Source organism: Castanea sativa, chromosome 3 (assembly GCF_040712315.1).
Source record: "Castanea sativa cultivar Marrone di Chiusa Pesio chromosome 3, ASM4071231v1".
NCBI classification, from domain to species: Eukaryota; Viridiplantae; Streptophyta; class Magnoliopsida; order Fagales; family Fagaceae; genus Castanea; species Castanea sativa.
This window is the reverse complement of record NC_134015.1, coordinates 54,382,573-54,402,090: the sequence shown is the minus strand read 5'-3', so window position 1 is coordinate 54,402,090 and position 19,518 is coordinate 54,382,573. Positions and strand designations below refer to the sequence as shown.

Below are 19,518 nucleotides of genomic sequence, written 5' to 3'. Positions count from 1 at the left end.
TCCATGTGAACCCCAACCTTTTTTTTTTTTTGAAATATGGTTTTATAATAATTTTATAACAAATTTTAACTAATGAGCTAAAAAGTAATTTTAATGATAGGTAGAATTAATAATCATAGGTAAGTTTCATATTGTATTGACGTATCATAAATGTTTATGAATCATACGATACAATTTGTGTATTGTATGAATTGTATCGTATTATAGAATTGTACGTATTGTACGATATATATAGACAAATGTTTTAAAATGAGTTATTTTTACTAAAATTTATATTTTTTTTTATTTGAATCTAACAAGTTGTTAGAATTTTTTTTAACAGAAAATTATTAGGTTACTTAATTTAGCCTAATAAAATAACATATTCATAATTTTTTTTTTCTTTCTCCTACAAAATTTGGACTACACAGTACACACTTAAAGCATCCACATCAGTTCTTTCATTTTACACATCCACTTTTACACTTAAAACCCACTTAGAATGCGTTTGGATCCAAGTCTGCGTCTCACGTCCACGTTTTGCTTCCTTTTTTTTTTTTTTTTTTTTTTAAACCCAGCCGCAAGGTTTGACTTTCAGCCATGAACAGTGCACAAATGCACTGTTCATGGGTCCCACAAATTTCACTATTCAGCAACTTTTTTATTAAAAATGGGTTCCACAGTACTATTCACACAATTAAAAATTATTTTGCTACAGTGTTTTCAGTTTTCAGTTTCAGCAAAATAAGTTCTATCCAAACGGACTCTTAATCTATTTTACACATCTAATTTTACAAAACACCCACATCAGTTTATCTATCCTACCACATTTTTTAATTAAATAATCAATTTTCTTCAATTTTTTTATTATTTTCCTAACTAACCCGATATAATTAGCGCGCTCTCTCTCTCCCTAATCATTTTTTATTTTTTCTCTCTCTCTCTCTATACCCATCTCTCCAACTCCTCTCGATCAACTCTCCCTCTCCCTCTCCCTCTCGATCAACTCCCTCTCCGATCACAAGCTCAGATCAGCTCTCCTTCTCTGATCACGAGCTCAGATCAACTCTCCCTCTCTGATCACGAGCTCAGATCAACTCTCCCTCTCTGATCACGAGCTCAGATCAACTCTCCCTCTCCGATCCACGATTCGCAAGCTTCGATCACGATTCACGAGCTTCGATCCACGATCCACTAGCTCCGATCCAGTGTCCGCGAGCTCTGATCAGCATCCGCGAGCTCCAATCCTCGATTTGCGAGCTCTGATCCACGGCAAAACCCACGAGCTTCGATCCAGTCAAGCACCGATTTGTGTTTGTGTATGTCTGTGTTTTTTTTTTTTGAGCAAAATGTATATTTGTCTATCTTCTGTGTTGAGAAAAAGATGAGAGAATTGAGTTTGTTGAGCACGGATCAGAGAGAGAAAAAAAGGAGCGAATGAGAAAATGATAAAATATTGTATAAACGAGCTATAGTAGCCGTGTGTATTTACACGGTTACTGTAGCTCGTGGATGGTTTTACAAGATTTTACACAGTTTTAGCTCCACTGATGTAGGTGATTTTTTGACCAAAATGTGTAAAATGAAGAATTTTTTGTATTATAGAGGATTATACAATAACTGATGTGGATGCTCTTAGACTTCACTTTAATAATTACAAATATATTTTATATACTATGAATAAGATATTAATTGGCAATATAATTATTTTTTATTTTTGTCATTATTGTTATAAGTCCAAGAAACTGGCAAGAAGAAATATTTTTGAAAAAAATTATTAAAATAAAAAGAACAAGAAGAGATAGTATATGTCAATAACGATGAAAAAGGTCTTAATGAAGAAATAAGTTTGCAAAATAATAAATGTGATGATAGGATTGACTTAGATGAGGTTGATTAGGCATTATGATGAATATGATGAAAAATTTTATTATTTTTGGGTCATTTGTAATATATTATCACTTTTGAATTTAAGCAATTTGAATGTGTATGTTATAAACACGTGCTAGTTTGATTTATTTAGTTAACTTATTAAATATTATTGCAAATATATTCAAAATTTATAATAAATATACCCTTTATGTATGTCCATCTATAATGTTTTTGAATAATTTTATAAAGTATTTGTGTATTTTACAATACACGATACTATACGATACATGATAAAGAAAAATAAAAATCGATTGATTCACATTTATACAATTATGCTAATAATAACTTACTACCTATAATTTATTGTAAAAATATTATAAATGTAAATATTTTATTTATTTATTTATTTTTATATGAGAACCCGAACCCTTTTGGTTATTTGGGAATATTGAGTCATGTGAACCCGACTCCCTCCCATGTCCACATTTCACCTCTTTTGTCAGATTTATTCCAAATGACACGTACCCTATAACCTTTTCTATCTCTAACTCTCTTTACATGTACACCTATCCTTAATGAAAATTTGTACATCTAAAAACTCATAGACACGGAGGCATATATAATAATAAAAAATTAACTAAGGATGGCAAAGAGAATGTACCATGCATATCAACTGAGGGAATTAAGAGAGATAGAAGTAGATATAACATATGAAGCTCCAAAATTTGGTTTTTTGTGAATGCTGTGAAAGTGTTATTTTATAAGCTCTATTATGTAATACGTATCAAAACTTTTATGATCAACAAGTAAAAGCAAGGTACTTTCTTTATCTTGGACTATTCTTATCAATTTATGCACAAACTTCTTCATCAAATTTTTTTTGTTTTTGTTTGTTTGTTTATAGTTAACGTCGATTTGGCTCCAACTTAAAAAATCAGATTATTTTACTATTCAGCTTACTTTTGCTACTATTTATGGGTCTCACTGTACTTTTTGGTACGATTCATGGGTCTCACTATAAACTAACTTTTACCTTTATTTATACTATTTTCAACAAAAAAGTTTTCATTTTCAACAAAATAAGCAGATCCCAAAAAGAACCTTGATAACTCCAACAAATAAAAATATTTACTTGACTTTACTTACTTTTTTTTTTTTTTTAATGGCATGCAATTGATTGCAATATATTTTTTCAATGCGTTCACTTTGTGTTCTTAATTTTCAGTCAAAAAGAGAAGGCATGTATTATGTAAAGAGTGGAAGTTTCTGGCATGTATTCTGGAAATTAGAGGAAAGTGAGGAGACAACTTTATGGTACCTTCGCGGAAAACCATGTTACACTAACACAGACATCCCACTATTCTTATTTTTCGATGTGTTCACACTCTCTTCTTAATCTTTTTTTTTTGGGCAAAACTCTCTTCTTAATCTTAATCCTCAGTCAACAAGAGAAGGCAATTAGGTTCATAAACAACTTTAGTGCGTTTCTTTTTATTCCCTTGCGCTTAAATCTATTTATTTCATCATTTAATAATAAACAAAATAAACTAGTTTTTTGTTTTTAAAGTAAGCCAGTAATTTATTTAAAAGCACTTTTTATTTCAAACTTGACCACATGGTAGTACCCACAGACACAAACTTGGCCACACATGACCCATTGCGCGTTGTCAGAGAATTAAATGACAGTATAGTAGCTTCATGGAAAACGCGTGTTACAGTGTTAATGTCCTTAAAAGCGTCCTTTACAGAGCTGTTTTGTCTTTTACCAGTTACCTTCTTAGAAGGAAGGAAGAAAATGGTAGAGGCATGTTTACCGTGTTTTACTCTATTGCTGTTTTTAATTATGAAACATATATGCATTTTTCGTTTTCCTATACCTACATCCCACTCTCATACTATCTTCTCTTCAATTGCTTTTGAACGCATTTCCTGTTGTTGCACTGATCCAATTCCAATTTCTTTCTCTGATTCAATTCACTCTTCTTCTATTCTTCTGTTTATAGATCCCATCGATGGCTTTCTTGAACAATGAAGTAGACTTCTCTTCTTCTTCTTCCACTCGCCCATGGAACTATGATGTCTTCTTGAGCTTTAGAGGTGAAGATACACGTGAAGGTTTTACCAGCCATTTATATACGGCTTTGTGCCACAAAGGAATTCACACCTTTATCGACGATAAACTTCGGAGGGGAAAAGAAATTTCGGAAGAACTTCTACAAGCCATCAAAAATTCATCGATTTTGGTTATTGTCTTCTCTGAAAAATATGCAGAGTCCAAATGGTGCTTGGATGAACTTGTTGAGATTGTTAAGTGTAGAGAAGAGGACCAAGAGGTTCAAATTCATCCAATTTTTTACAATGTTGATCCATCAGAAATACGAAATCAAAAGGGAAACTTTGGAAGAGCACTGGCTAATCATGAAATGAAGTTCAAGAATGACAAGGACAAGGTGCAAAGGTGGAGGGATGCTCTAAGGAAAGCAGCTAATGTATCTGGATGGCATTACAAGAAAGGGTATGTATCTTATTGTTGATAGCATGATTCATGAGTTTACCAGTATTATATTGCTAATCTGGTTTGTTATAACCACTACATACAAAAGTACTCTATTTTGATCATATCATCTAGTACAAAGTTAGTCTAAAAAGGTCCAATTACGAGTTTCTCCCATGTATTTTTATACTTTTAATATGATGTTAATATCGATGACAATTATCAAAGATATATATATATATATATATATATATATATATATATATATATATATATATATATATATAGAGAGAGAGAGAGAGAGAGAGAGAGAGAGAGAGAGAGAGAGAGAGAGAGAGAGAGAGAGAGAGGGTGGGGTTTACATATTCTATATGTTCTTAACATGCATGCCTATTTTCATGCCAATTGAATGTTATTTACTGTTTGGCTCACAAACTCATATTTAATGCATTATTATAAATTAAAATTTTTTGAATTTAAACAATTGATTGATGACATGACTATCAATCTTTGATTACCTTAAAATTTTGTAAGCATAGAGAATATACGTAGATAATGTAATCCAATAGTGGACTTGTCAAAATTCACATCTAATTAAAAAATATTGGAAGGTGTAACGTTACTTAAAGTTACACTAGGTGTAACTTGAACTCAACTCATATATACACACACACATTCCATTTACTTTATATAAAAATGCGTTAGTTGTATGTTATAACTCACTACTAGATATCTTGAATTCGTAGTTCATCTGCTAGTCTATCTAATTATATGTTCTCTAATGCTATGTGATTGTCAGCTACACTAAATCTGAGTCCCACTTCATCCAAAACATTGTTGAAGAGATATCAAAGGCTAGATTAAATTGGACGCAATTATATGTTGCTGAATACCCAGTTGGAATAAATTCTCGTGTAGAGGCCATAGAGTCACTTTTAGATGTTGGGTTAGATGAATTTTGTGTGGTAGGGATTTATGGCCTTCCCGGAGTAGGAAAGACTACAATTGCAAAAGCTATTTATAATAAAATTGCTAAACATTTTGATGGAAGCAGCTTTTTAATGAATGTTAGAGAAAAATTGGAGACAGATGCTGGCATAATCACACTACAAGAGCAACTTCTTAATGACATCTTACGGGATGGAAATTGGAGAGTGGACAACAAATTTAAAGGAATCAGTTTAATAGAGAAGAGGCTTTGCTGTAAAAAGGTTTTTTTAATTCTTGATGATGTCGATGATTCGACAAGAATAGAAAATTTGCTTGGAAAATGTAATTGGTTTGCTCCCGGAAGTAGAGCCATTATAACATTACGAGATAGACACTTGTTAACTACCCTTAAAGGAAATGTTTGTACAACTTACAAGGTCAAGGAATTCAAGGTCGAGCAATTAAATGAACACGAAGCTCAACAACTCTTTACAAAGCATGCCTTTCCTGGAAAAAAACCTGATGAAGATTATTCTAAACTTGCAACTAAATTCATACATTTTGCCAATGGCCTTCCACTTGCTCTAGAAATAATAGCTCGTGATTTGTATGGAAGAGCTAAAGATGAATGGGAAAGTGCATTAGATATGTATAAAAAAATTCCCAATAAAGACATTCAAAAGATACTTAGAGTAAGTTATAATGGATTGAATGACACCGAGAAAGATATTTTTCTCGATATTGCATGTTTCTTCAAAGGATGGTCCAAAGATTATGTTGTAAAGATATTAGATGCTTGTGAATTATATCCACATTCTGGTATTCCGAGACTTGTTAATAAGTGTCTCATAGTTGATCAATATGGTATATTGTCAATGCACGACTTGATAGAACAAATGGGCAGGGAAGTTGTTCGACAACAAGAACCAAACATCCTCAGAAAACGTAGCAGGTTATGTTGTTATAAGGATTCGCTTAAAGTATTAACTACAAATAAGGTATAAGTAATTTCTCTTCAATTATTTTTCTCTTTATTTTATTTTCTTTTTTCTTTTTTCACTAGGTAGATGTATTGTATTTTTTCTTTCATTTTTTTTTTCTATCATTTTATAAAATCTTAATTCATCAGTATTATTTTTGCTTAAAATTTTAAAATCATTATACATTTGGAAAATTATATTATGAGTTGACTTGATGCTTCTCCAATTAGGGATCAGAAAAAATTCGAGGCATAATGTTGCATCCGCCCCAAGCGATAAAAGTGCAACTACACGTGGAAGCTTTCAAAAAGATGGAAAATCTCAAATTTCTAATAGTTGACAATGTAGATATTTGTAAACCACTTGAATTTCTTCCCCACAGTTTAATATTTCTTAGGTGGTGCAATTATCCTTTTCACTGGCCATTTGAACATTTTCCTGAACAACTTGTTGCTATTGAGATGCCAAATAGTTGCATTAGATTGCCAAAGCTAATCTCACAGGTATGATTATGTATATTTTTAAATTGGGATTTTTGTTAAATTTTTTAATTTCAAAATTTGTTGTAGTTAACTTTTGATTTTTTTTTTCCTACAGGAGCGTCGGTTAGACTATTTGATAAAAGTCAATCTCAGTGGTTGTGAATTTATTACAAAATTACCTAAATTATGGGCCCCAAATTTAGAGTATTTGAATCTCTCTTCTTGTCGAAATTTAGTTGAGATTGATGAGTACTTTGGATCTCTTGAAAAGCTTAAATTTTGGAGTCTCAATTCTTGCGGAAATCTTCAAATTCTTCCAAGACAGCTCAGGTTGAAATCTCTTTTTTATTTTTGTCTTTCTGAGTGCTCAAGACTTGAGAAGTTGCCTGATTTTCATCCAGAAATGGAATGTTTAGAAGATTTATATTTAGAGAGAAGTGGCATTAGAGAGGTGCCTTCATCAATCGAGCATCTCACTCAGCTTAAGTCATTAGGACTTGATGGTTGCAAAAACCTTCGGGAAAAGGATCTTCCAGATAGCATTTATAAATTGCAACAGCTTTCTAACTTGCAGACTCCTACTGCCAAATTGAGATCGACGTGCAATTCTTTTGAAGGATCTTCCGGATATGGGTTTGTGAACATGACAGAACTGGATTTATCGAACGAAGAAGGCATAATTGAATTAGATCTTTTGATGAAGCCTGATTACTTCCCCGCATTGGAAAGGATAGATCTATGTGGAACCAATATTGTTACCATCCCTGAAAGTATTAGCAGATTTCCCAGATTAAAACGACTGGATATTAGTAGTTGCACACTTCTTCGTGAAATTCAAGGACTTCCACAATCGATAAGGTGGGTTGATGCAGAGAATTGCATGTTGTTGGATACCCAATCACCAAGCGGGCTATTGAATCAGGTTTCTCTCTTTCTTTAAAATATATATATATATATATATATATATATATATATATATATATATATATATATAAAGAAACAATTTATGTTACTTTCTGTAAATACTTTAAGAGATTTGCTAAGTGAAAAATATCTTAAATTTTTTAATTGCATGTAGGTAATAGAAATTATTGGGATTTTACCAAGTAAAGTATGTGGTAGGGCAAGAAGCAACAAATTAATGGATCCACAGTTGACCAATTACTTCCCATCTGAAACTGAGGGTGCTGAATCTGAAGATGGGGACATATCAATGGATCTGCAATTCACTAATTACTTATCATTTGAAACTGAGAGTGCCGAATCTGAAGATGGGGACATATCAATGGATCCGCGGTTCTCCAATCATTTCCCATCTGAAACTGAGGGCTTTGAACATGAAGGTGGGGACATTGATCGTACTATTTATTGTTCAGGAACTAAGATGCCGAAATGGTTCAATCATCAAAGTGTTGATAATTCCATATTTTTCTTTGTTGGTCGCAAATTTCCAAAATTGGTTGTCTGTATTGTTGCACGAGAGTGCTTTGGTGGCGAAGACTGCTTTTCTGGCTTTGTTGACATTTCCATCAATGGTTATAAAAATCGTGAAAAGAGTGCTGATACATATGAAAATACTCTATTTTTATTTTCTCCAGCTCAACGGTCTCTACAGAGACGTTTGAATGAATCAAATCCAACTGACCAGAATCTTGTTGAGGTTTCAATTCCATATTTGACCTTTTATTATATAAAAAGGTGGGGGGTCCACGTAGAATGCACCTGTCCTCCTCAAGAATCTGCTAATGCACCTATTTGGTATTCTATAAAAAGGTTGGGGGTCCAAGTAGATGATGTTGTTGAGTACTTGCCAACTTCGAAGAAACAGAGGACACGTTGATGAACTTTGAAGAAATATCCCTCAATCAAAAAATCACATTGAAACTGTTTCTCCTCTGTCGTTTCGGTCCGGTTTCTTTTGCATTTGATGCCAAGGTATGTTTCCCTTTTTCGTAGCCCTGTTTCATTTGCATCTGTTACACAATGGCAATGGATATCATATCAACTTTAAATATTTATTGTGTTTCTGTATAATAAAAAAGAAAAGGAACTGAATAAGTTTCTGAACTTAAAAATTGTAATTTGGTTAATTGGTCTTATTTTTTTCCTTTTGCCTAGGATGTGAGCTCTGTCTGGTATGATTTTGTGTTTTTTTGATCTGATTTTTCAAATTGAGATGCATAATTTCTGCTTAGCTTACCATGGTGAAGAAAGATCTTGCAATTGTTTCCTAGTTTTATTCATTCCTTTGGACTTAATTGGTTTCTTGATTTAAAAAAGTATGTACACCAATAGCTTAGAATCTTGACTTTTGTAGAAAATGTGTATCATTTTGAATTTTAGAAGCTACATCAAATTTGTTGGCTGTGTACAAGACTGTTTGAGATAAATCATATATGATTTGCATTACAGCATCACACCTGAATGGTCTATAATAATTTACTAGGTTAGCTAGTCATTTAAGACATGCTAACCACAAATTAGAAAGGCTGTGCATTTTAATGTCTTTGGTTGGGTCTCTGGAAGAATTTAGATCATATTTAACAGGTTGAAGAGCTGATTTTCAAAGATAAAATCTAAAAGCATAGGTCTTTAATATTTTTTGTTCTCTCTCTATTAATTTGGAATATTTGATATAGTGAGGATCGTAGGGCAACGATTTCATTATTGTTGGCATAGCAACTGTAGTGGCTGTTATAACTCTTATTCCTTGAAGTTTTTGCATTTAAAATGATCTTTCTATCCTTTAGGATCCTTTGTCCACATTTTATAGCCAATCCTCTAAAGGTCAAACTTAATTTTCAAAGTAATTTGAGTCACTCGACTGCCATAAGAAATTTAGAATACAAGACAAGCATTAATGGGTAAGCTTCAATTTCAAGTTAGTCTTATGCAAGTAGAAAAGATAGTTGGAAAATGAAAATCATCATTTAATATGTTGACCCAGTTCTGAATTCTGCAGAAGGTTATGAGCTATAAGCATCTCAAACTTCATGGCATGTTGTGAACTGAAGACAAGGGCAATCTAGCAAATTTTGTGTGGAACCTTTAAAAAAAATCCTTTGATGAGCCCTTTACACTAAGATAAACTTGAAGCTCCTTCTCTGCACATTGATGAAGCCACTTAGACCCAGACTCGGCTTAACCCTGCATTACAAATACAGGATGAGACACATTGTTTCCTACAAGTTGGAGGAACTGACAAACCTTTCAAGTACTCAAAGAATTGCCTCTTGGCATGCTTGTCCTCAGGTAAATAATATCCATAGTCATTTGTCCATTTAAGAACTTGCCTCAATTCAACTTTCTGCATAAACAGCATATTTGATGAGAACAAGGAGAATTTGTGCTTTAGTTGGAATAGACTCAGGTATCGGTGGTGCTACAAGCGATTCAAACTTCAGTTCTATCCAGTTAAGTGTATTGGATGAGAATGAGCTCAGTAATTGTATCAATAGAGGCCTTGAGCATTGGTTTCAAAGCTACTTTCAAGTCTCTCTCTTTCACACTCACACTCACACTCTCACTGTCTCTCTTTCACTCTCTCATGAAGCTCCATATTTTCTATTTTACAGGGCTACTCTAGTCAACGCTATATTTATAATGATTGTTTTCCTAAATGTGAAATTTCGGAGTGGTCTTGCCATCAAAGTGGTTCTTTATTGAGAATCCAGCTACCTCCAAATCTTTATACTAATTCTGACTGGATAGGAATTGCTCTATTTGCTACATTCACAGTGCACAAGCATCCAACTCTCATTCTTGACACTTTGGCTACAGAAATTTCTCATGGCTTTTCTTGTTCTTTGAGAAGTGACATGGGCAGCTGGACGGTGTCAAATAACCATTACATCACTGAGTCTGAACACAACAAATTTATTTGGTTAAAGCAACGTAAATTCATTTGGATCATGCATGTACCTCATGCTCGATTTTCAGATAAGTTGAATTGTTGCAATCTCTTAACTGCTTTATTTGGTAGTGATAGCCAAGACTTGATGGTGCAGAACTGTGGTTACGGTCTTGTGTACCAGCAAAATGTGGGAGAGTTGGTGCAAACATTAGTCCAATGCACAACCATGTTTTCTGATAATTCCGATCTCATCCATCAATTTACTACTCATCAATCTAGAACAAAGAAGCAAAGCCATGATGATGATAATGTTGAGGGAGAAACCAGTGGAACTGGCAGATCTAATGGGACATTGAGAGTGCCACATTATCAGGAAAAAGTTCGTGCAACTTGCTATCAAAAATTCATTGATGCCAGGGGGCCAATCCATTATTGTCATCGTCGAGAACACTCTGAGGTACCTCTCTGTTTCTCTCATGACCTTTATATGTCTAATTTACAAGACTTTCATTTACACATTACACCATCTATAACCTTCTATACGATTGTTAAAGAGAGCACAACTTTTTTGGTGTCTGTTTCTTAAATGATCCAAAATACTCTTATACATTATAATAAGTTTAAAAAACTTAAACTAATAAGATCAAATCAATCAATATATCAATATATATATAAAAGTAGAGACCTCATGCGGGAAAGCATGAGGTTCTGCCATGTGGCGCCTTCTTTGATAGCCATCCAATTTTTTTTTTTTGTTCAAGTTACACCTCATCTATTACTTATTACTCCTCATCACTCCTCTCTCTCAATTCTCAATTGACTAAAATAACTTTTAAACTTTCAAGTATACCATTAATTGTTTAATAAAGAAAGAAAAAAAAATACCATTAATTTAGCTCTTCTACATCTAACCCTTCAGTTGCCCGCCTCTTGCAATTATCGAAGTTATATATTAATTAGTACACTTCCTTCTAGCCATGAGTCTCCTTTTACAATCACTTCTCTTCTTTTCTTTTAATGTTTCTCTCTCTCTTTTTTTTTTTTCCTTCTTCTTTCTAAAATCTTTAGCTACACGTTTTTCAGCAATCACATTTTTATAACTCAAATTCTTGATGTATTGTTGGACAGATTGTGCTTGATATGAGTAAATCCTATGGCAAAATCACAGTTTTGCATTCTAGAATCTGTAAAGTTCAAACATGGTGCGTAAGGGTTTGAAATTTTATTCCTTTTCTCCTTTTGAAATTTTATTCTAGAAAAGTGATTGTGCTCTTGGCTAAGTAAGAGGAAACACAAATACTGTGCTTTAACTAATATAAACTAAATTAATTTTTGTTGTTATCAATCTTATATTAGAGTTTGCAATTTTGACGTGTTGGGTGTTTTGTTGGAATTATTACATGCAAATAAAAAGAAGTGGTTTATGAAATCCTATGACAAGGGCAATGGCAAGGAATCCAATCGTATCCAATTGCTCTCTCTCCACACCTTTGCAAATACCACAAACATATCATCATAATTGGAATGTCCCTTTGAGGTCAATTTTATTTTTCCCGTTATTTTCTTTGGGATGTTATTTTTAATTTCAGTAATCAACTGGGTTTATTTTTATTTTTTGGGGACAATAATCATCATATGCAAAGGTTAAAATCTAGAGCATCTTATCATAACTATTAGTATACGTCCTTTTCTTACTTTCCAACTTTCATTCACATAACTGAAACAATATGGGGCTGAATAATGACTATCCACGATTAAAATCTCATTTCAACTACAGCTAGGCATTAGCCACCTATTGGTGCTACAGTGCTCAAAGGCCCTATAGGGAATTTTTGGTTTAACTATATATTATTGCTAGATATCAACACAGCACAAATTTCATCTTTTGTGTGCATTTAAATTTAGTCTTCTTTCTCTTTTGAATTTAACTTGCTCTTTGTCAATGTTCATTCTTTGTTGTTAATTAATGATATGCTTTTGATTCCATAAAACATTTGGATATTAATGTTTTCATTCTTAATCAATTTTGAGTGTTATATGGATGTAGTTAAGCATCAGTGTAGTAGACCTCATGTTAGTTTATGTGTTTCTAAATGTACTTTGTGCAAGAAGGTGAATTAAAAGGTTTGAGTTTACATGTGCAGGAGATGAACTTTATGCAATCTTCTGTAGAAAGTGGACCATTCAAACAATGACACAATAACACATTAAAGAATGTAAATTCCGTTCATATTTTCCATCTATAAGAAACTGAGGAATTTCATATTTGAAAGCTTTAAAGGGGCAACCGAATATAAAGAATGTTTCCAAATCTAAATTTCGTAGATTTGGCACTAACTGCACTCAATAGAATTTTTAATTTTAATATTGAGCTTTAATAGGATTTGATTATGGTTAGGAACTAGGGTTTGGTTTGAATTTAGTTCTACTATTAAAACGCTGTAAATTAAACATGACTAACAATAATTGTATTAATGAACACAAGGGGTTAAAAGAATTTTTTTTACAAAATATTTCAAAATGCACCGCACGTCGCGCGGGATTTCAGCTAGTAAAAAATAATGAACTTCAAACATCTAACTTTTGAATACACATGTTGCACTTGTGAAGAGCTTTTTTATAATAATTCTGATATAATCCCATAAATTTTTGAAAGTCCAAATTTTTGTACAAAAGGTTTTGCATTTTGGAAGTTCATATTTTTCCACGTCATTATTCTAAAATTTATTTTTTAATTGAGTTTAAATTTTATAAAAGTTCTTTATAAAACCTCTTATATTTATCCCATCAATTGATAAACGCTTATCAAATATTGACTACTATAAGTCTATTATTATCAAATTTATATTTTGTTGAAATTTTCCCAACATTGTTTGTGTTACTGAATAGTTATCAATATATCTATTTTACAGGAATTTCATTTACACTATCCATATGATCATTGTTTCCCTCCAACTAAGATTCCGGAGTTTTTCAGCCATTACGCTTCTGGATCCTCAATGACAATCTAGTTACCTTCAAATTTGCATAATGATTCTAATTGGCTGGGATTTGCTATATGTGCTGCATTTTCAGTACAAGAGTATCCAACTGAGTTTCTTGACAATCTGGAAATTGAAATTCCCCACCACCTTAGTTGTCTGTTTGATATGGATATAGGTGGTTTGAAACCTCTCCATGTATATAGCACCTTTAAAGAAGAACTCAAGTGGTTACATCTACATGGATTCATTTGGCTATCCTATATACCATATTGGTGGCTTTCAGAAAAGATAAATCAATGCAACCACATAGAGGTCTCAATTGGAAGCGACTGTCCAGGCTGGATTGTACAGAAGTGTGGACTTCGTCTTGTGTACCTACAAGATGAACAAGAGTTTTGGCAAATTTGATTCCACTTGAGGTCTTCACTTTATGACAATTGGGACATCATTCATGAAGATTCAGCGGAACATTGACCATTAAAATCATCCTCAAAAGCATCCTCAAATCAAACATTCTCTATGAATAAATGTTTTCCCCAAAGTGAAATTCCGGAATGGTTTTGGCATCAAAGTACAGGCCCTTCTCTGTCTATCCAGCTACCTTCAAATTTCAGTAATGCTAGTACTTGGATAGGACTAGTTTTATGTGCTTCATTTTCAGTCCATGAGCATCCAACTATCACAAGTGATAATCTGGATTCAGAAATTTCAGTAGCTAGTGATTCTCCAAATGATAAGCCAAAGAATGAAGCTGGTTGTTCTTATGAGGATCCAAACCTTGGAAGGTTGAGAAGACCCATTACCCGGAGCAAAGCAGTAGAGATAGCATCTATCTTGAAGATCAAATCAACTCAGCACAAGTGATTTACAGGTAACAAATTAATGTGTATTTCCTTTCAAATTACTATCAAGCTCCCTTCTAGTTCAGTCATCAGTGGCATTGTCTGATCCCCCTTATAAGGAGAGCCATAGTTGAATCACCCCCTCTTTTACTGATTAAAAATTTTGAATTGTCGAAAAATTCTCTCTCATTGAACATCGTGTTCTTACTTTACAGGAATTTGATCGAAGTTTGGTATATAATTCTTGTCTTCCTCCAAGTGAAATTCTTGAGTGGTTCAACCATCGTAGTGGTGAGCCACAAGTGACAATCCATCTCCGTCCAAATTTATATGATGATACTACTTGGAGGGGACTCGCTCTATGTGTTTCTTTCTCAGTCAACATCAAGGATCCTACTGCCATCCTAGACATTCTTAATTCAGAAAATGCTCATCATCTTTATTGTCATTTGGAAAGCAATGTTGGTTCTTTGGAACCTCTCCGTGCCTATTGCCTTACTAAAGACGATGTCATGTTGTTACATCTAGGTGGATTCATGTGGCTATCCTATATACCACCTAGCTCATTTCCAGATTGGTTGAATCAATGTAATCACATTGAGGCTTCAATTGTTACCGATTGCCCAGACTTGACAGTGGTGAAGTGTGGACTCCGTCTTGTACGTCAGCATGATGAGGAAGAGTTAAAGCAAACTACAAGGCACGGCTTGGCCTCATTGTCTAACAATTGGGGTCTCATCCTTCATTTAACGGCTCACAGTAGAAAAAGAAATAAGCAAAACCTCTCCATGCTTAAAGAGAAAGGCAAGCATGTGCTAGAATGGCATTTCCTCTTATTGTTCTGCTGCTTTTCTTAGTGGTTCTCCCTTTTGTTCTCAATTACAAGTACTAGACACTCATAATCTCTGCTGCTTAGTTAACTCAATATTGGTCTCGAGTTTCTTGTTCCTTGGACTAATTTGAGCACTATCTTCAGGTTTTGCATTAATAAGAGGCAACAAAGGCATTGTCACTAATAGTGAGCTGTTAAAAAGATGCTTTAACTTTATTGGAAGGAACGATTATAAATGAACTATTTGTTTGTACATTTTCTTCGTTTTAAGGGAATAAATGCATGTTCATGTAGTAATCACTAGTTGAGATAATTGAGTAGAAAACAATTATCATAAACAATAATGTGACTTCTACACATGGTGGAAACACTTTCTGTAAGGTGATAATTGCCCACACAGAGTTAAGAAGGTAGGCTCAATTGGATTTGTATATAGTAGCTGATTGGAATAAGGTTGTCGTCTTAAAGAACATTTGGAGTCTATTCACTTAGTCAGGTTTCTGTGAGTAGCGTAGGTGCATAGGCATTTACTGGGAAATAAGTGCTTCCGAATAGTGAAAATACCCAAGAAATTCCTTTGTTCATTGTTATTGATTTTTAACAACAATTTATTGTTTGCTTTAAAATAATAAGGAAGGGAAAGGAAAGTAAAATGGTGGATAGAAGATTGTGCTTGGCGGAAAAGATAGACAATATTTTTTTGAATTAGTTTTATAATAATTCAATTGTTACCAAGTGGCGGAGAGGAGATTTTTTAAAAAAATTTTACAACAAGTGAGGGAATGAGGATTTGAATTATAGTTCTTCTCATAAAGGAGATCATTCAATACCATTGAACTACAAAACTTTTGATTGGAGGAGAGATTTGATTCATTTGAACTTAAATTGAAGACGGATGAACTAATAAGTAATTTGTCACACATCTCTCAAGTGTTGGCACAAAAAGTTATTAAAAAAATAATAATAGAGAAAAACGATATGTACCTATAAAAGTTAAGATTTTCCAAGTGTATCATCCATGGTAAATTAATATCAGAGGCCAAAGATTGAATCTAATACTTTGTGCAACGAACCCGTGAGAATTATGACATGTGTTCACTTTTAACCACGTGTCATGATCTTGACAGTCCAGAACATTGGACCAAGCCAAGTCCAATTTTAGGTACCACAAGTTTTGAATATTGTTTTCAAATCAAGGTGAATATTTGGACCACTAGCTTCATGCATCAACTTCATAGACACCAATTTTACTTTTATTCTATTTCCCTCTTATATATTATACAAACATCATGTTCTTCACTGAATTATCCATTACTATTTAGCTACCATCTCTTACAATCAATTTCACTAGCAACAGGGTATAATAATACATATGTTTATAAGAAAATCAACAAGTTCGAACTCCCAATCATAGAAGGTTCGAAATTCGAATAAACTTGAGATTCCAAACGCGTAGTCTAAGGTTGCGTTTGGCATTGGCTTAAAAAGTCAGTTTTTTTTTACTATTTAGTTTATTTTTACTACTATTCATCGGTCTCATTGCACTTTTTGATACTATTCATGACTTCACTGTACTATTTTAGTTACCTTTTAGTTTTATTTACAATACTTTCAACAAAAAGTTTTCAATTTTAGCTAAGTAAAATGTTCCCAAACGGATTCTAAGTCTAACAACTCTCTTTTGCTTAAAAAAAAAGGTCTTAACAACTCTTTAGAATCAAGGCAAGATTACAGAACACAAAAGCATCTTCCTTCTTAGCAATCAAAAGCAAATTAGGAAACACATAGTTTAAATTTAGTTCCCTAACATAAAAAATTATGGCAAAACCTAATCCTCATATTAATTCTAACCCCAAATTAATGAAAGCAAAGAACAAACCTAATACCAAATAAGTCAATATCATACCAGTAACAACTATACCGGCAATATATATCGCATTGGCCATCAAATAAGTTGCTACTCCTCTAAAATGTATCATCAAATTAAATATAAAGTTGTACTGGCAATTTTCTGGTGTTTCACCCAAAACAGATATTTCAATTGATACAATAAAAGATATTTTAAAATAAAAAAATGTCATAGAAAATACATATTACTTAAGCTAATGCATTGGGTTAGTGTATTTAGGCTAATGTTTGAGCTTATAATACATATGGATTTGATTGATTATATATATATATATATATATATATATACATATATATATATATATATATATATATATCTTTTTAAATACACACGTGCATAAGCATACAAAGAGTAGTAACCCAAAACAATACATCAATATCAACTGGTACCGAAATATTTCATTCCCCTAGTCAAATCAAAACAGCCTTTAGTACAAAATTGACTCTCTTACTCAATACTACTAAAAAAAACTAGTCTATATGGCCTGCATATCTTCTAAGAAGCCCATTTACTTTAAGCCTTCCTATATTTTTAACACAATTGCAAGTCTCCAAATTTTATCCCTTCCCTCCTAACAAAACTTTAAGACCATTTATTCAACGAAGATTAGTTAAATATGCGCAGAAATTATGATGATTAAAAAAAAAACAAAAAGAAAACATAATAGTGTACGTGGTTTGACTTTGTGGCCCAAATTCATGGGACAAGAGCCTAAAAAGTCATATTTTCTTGAACATTTTTTCTTGATAATACATTACAATAGAATCCATTGTTATAGTGGGATTACATACAAAAATAAATAATAAAAATTTTGAACAAATTTGAATTTGAATTGCATATTAATTGTCTCAATTGGACAAATTTTTGTTGTAATCAATTATATAATTTTCTCTTGAAATTAATGTCTTCATTTGGTCTTCAATGACCTGGAATATGTATTCTAACAAAAAGACACTCAGATTGCTTACCCCAAACAACTCTCCATACTTCACAGGGTACACCAATTTCATTCAAACAAGTGAAATTTGAATTCTTCATTTGTCCCACCTGATTGTGTTGCAACTTCTCTAAGCTATTAGCCACAAGTATTGGAACAATTAAAAGAGATAGAAACTAGGTGTGGGGGCTCAACAAAGTACTCAAAAGAAGCATGAGCCTTCCATCATTTTAGACAAATAAATTCTTCCAGCCTAACATTCTTCTCTCTCATGCTAGTGTTTGATTCTCACTTTATTCAATCCAACAAAATCTCTCCAAATAAAATTCCTCTAACAAACATTCACATATGAACTTAGTGTATTACAATATTATTTTTCTTCTAATTATGGTTGGGGATTCAAATCTAAGTACTCCCTATTCAAAAAAAATCAAATAATGTTATTGAGTTAGACTATTAGCTTCTTTACCTTTGAACATTATAATCCTAATTATTATCCCCCAAACTCAGTTCTCTTCTCTCCATCCACAAAGAGATGTACCATAAATTGGACTCTCATTGTGGCATCCACACTAGTCTGAACATGAACACAATGTTAGGTTGTGGGCTATCACATTTCAAGGGCAATTTTCAAAAGATTAATCTTTGACTCTAAGAATATTCCATTCCAATGAGCTGCCCATTGTGTGTACGTAGGACTTATCACTTATCAGTGTGGCTATATATGTTTTGAGATATAATTGATGAAAGAAAAATGTGTTTCTATAACCCAAAAACATAAATAAAAAAAGTCATTGGTTCTCAAATCAATCAAAACAAGACTACCTACCAAAATCCTATCAATTTTATATTAAGTGTGTGGGCTGTGTATGTCTTTGTCCTGGACAAGCCAAGTGCCATGAACATGTTCACTTATAACACGTTATCCTAATCTTACCAGTGGTCCAGTGCCAATCTTAGTTGTCCCAAATATGAAAGCATAAATTGTTGTGTTAGGCTTTTGTGTTAATCCTAGTAAGACTAGTCTGAAAGCTTTGACTCCCTCACCATTCCTTTTTGGACTCTAATCAGTTAGATACAAAATCCTTAATTATAGTTTCTTTGAACATATCACAACCAAGACCAATGTTTACGTGTGAGTCTTTGAATAAAACAATGTTTATTAAAGGATTACTTATCCAAAAGAAAAAGAAAAACAGCGTATAGTTCCTAACTTTCAATGATGTTGTGTTCTTTTATGTACTTTTGGTTTTGGGGCCACGCCAATGACCCAAACTCAAAGCGACAAAATCCACGTGGAATCTATAACCCTTTAAACTCATTAGCTTATAGAGTTCACTTGAGATAAAATCCTAGGATATGAGCTGGATTTAAGGATATTCTATAACCTATGGTAAAAAACAACGACTGTTTTAATTTTTAAT

At 32.9% G+C, this 19,518-nt stretch overlaps 2 protein-coding genes across 2 annotated transcripts; both read left to right on the top strand.

Moving 5' to 3' along the window:
* Positions 1-3,466: 3,466 nt before the first annotated feature.
* Positions 3,467-8,481, top strand: LOC142629181 (TMV resistance protein N-like; the record flags this gene model as incomplete). The annotated part of the gene is made up of 8 exons (XM_075803154.1): positions 3,467-3,655; positions 3,855-4,366; positions 5,051-5,056; positions 5,145-6,273; positions 6,486-6,758; positions 6,853-7,659; positions 7,816-7,948; positions 8,096-8,481. Coding segments are annotated over exons 1-8 (3,435 nt in total), but the record flags the coding sequence as incomplete, so codon positions are not given.
* Positions 8,482-10,320: 1,839 nt separating this feature from the next.
* On the top strand, positions 10,321-15,541 carry LOC142627859 (uncharacterized). The gene is made up of 3 exons (XM_075801750.1): positions 10,321-11,047; positions 13,503-14,445; positions 14,632-15,541. The coding sequence occupies exons 1-2, from the start codon at positions 10,556-10,558 to the stop codon at positions 13,599-13,601; spliced, it is 591 nt and encodes a 196-aa protein (XP_075657865.1). The 5' UTR covers positions 10,321-10,555; the 3' UTR covers positions 13,602-14,445; positions 14,632-15,541.
* Positions 15,542-19,518: the final 3,977 nt, after the last annotated feature.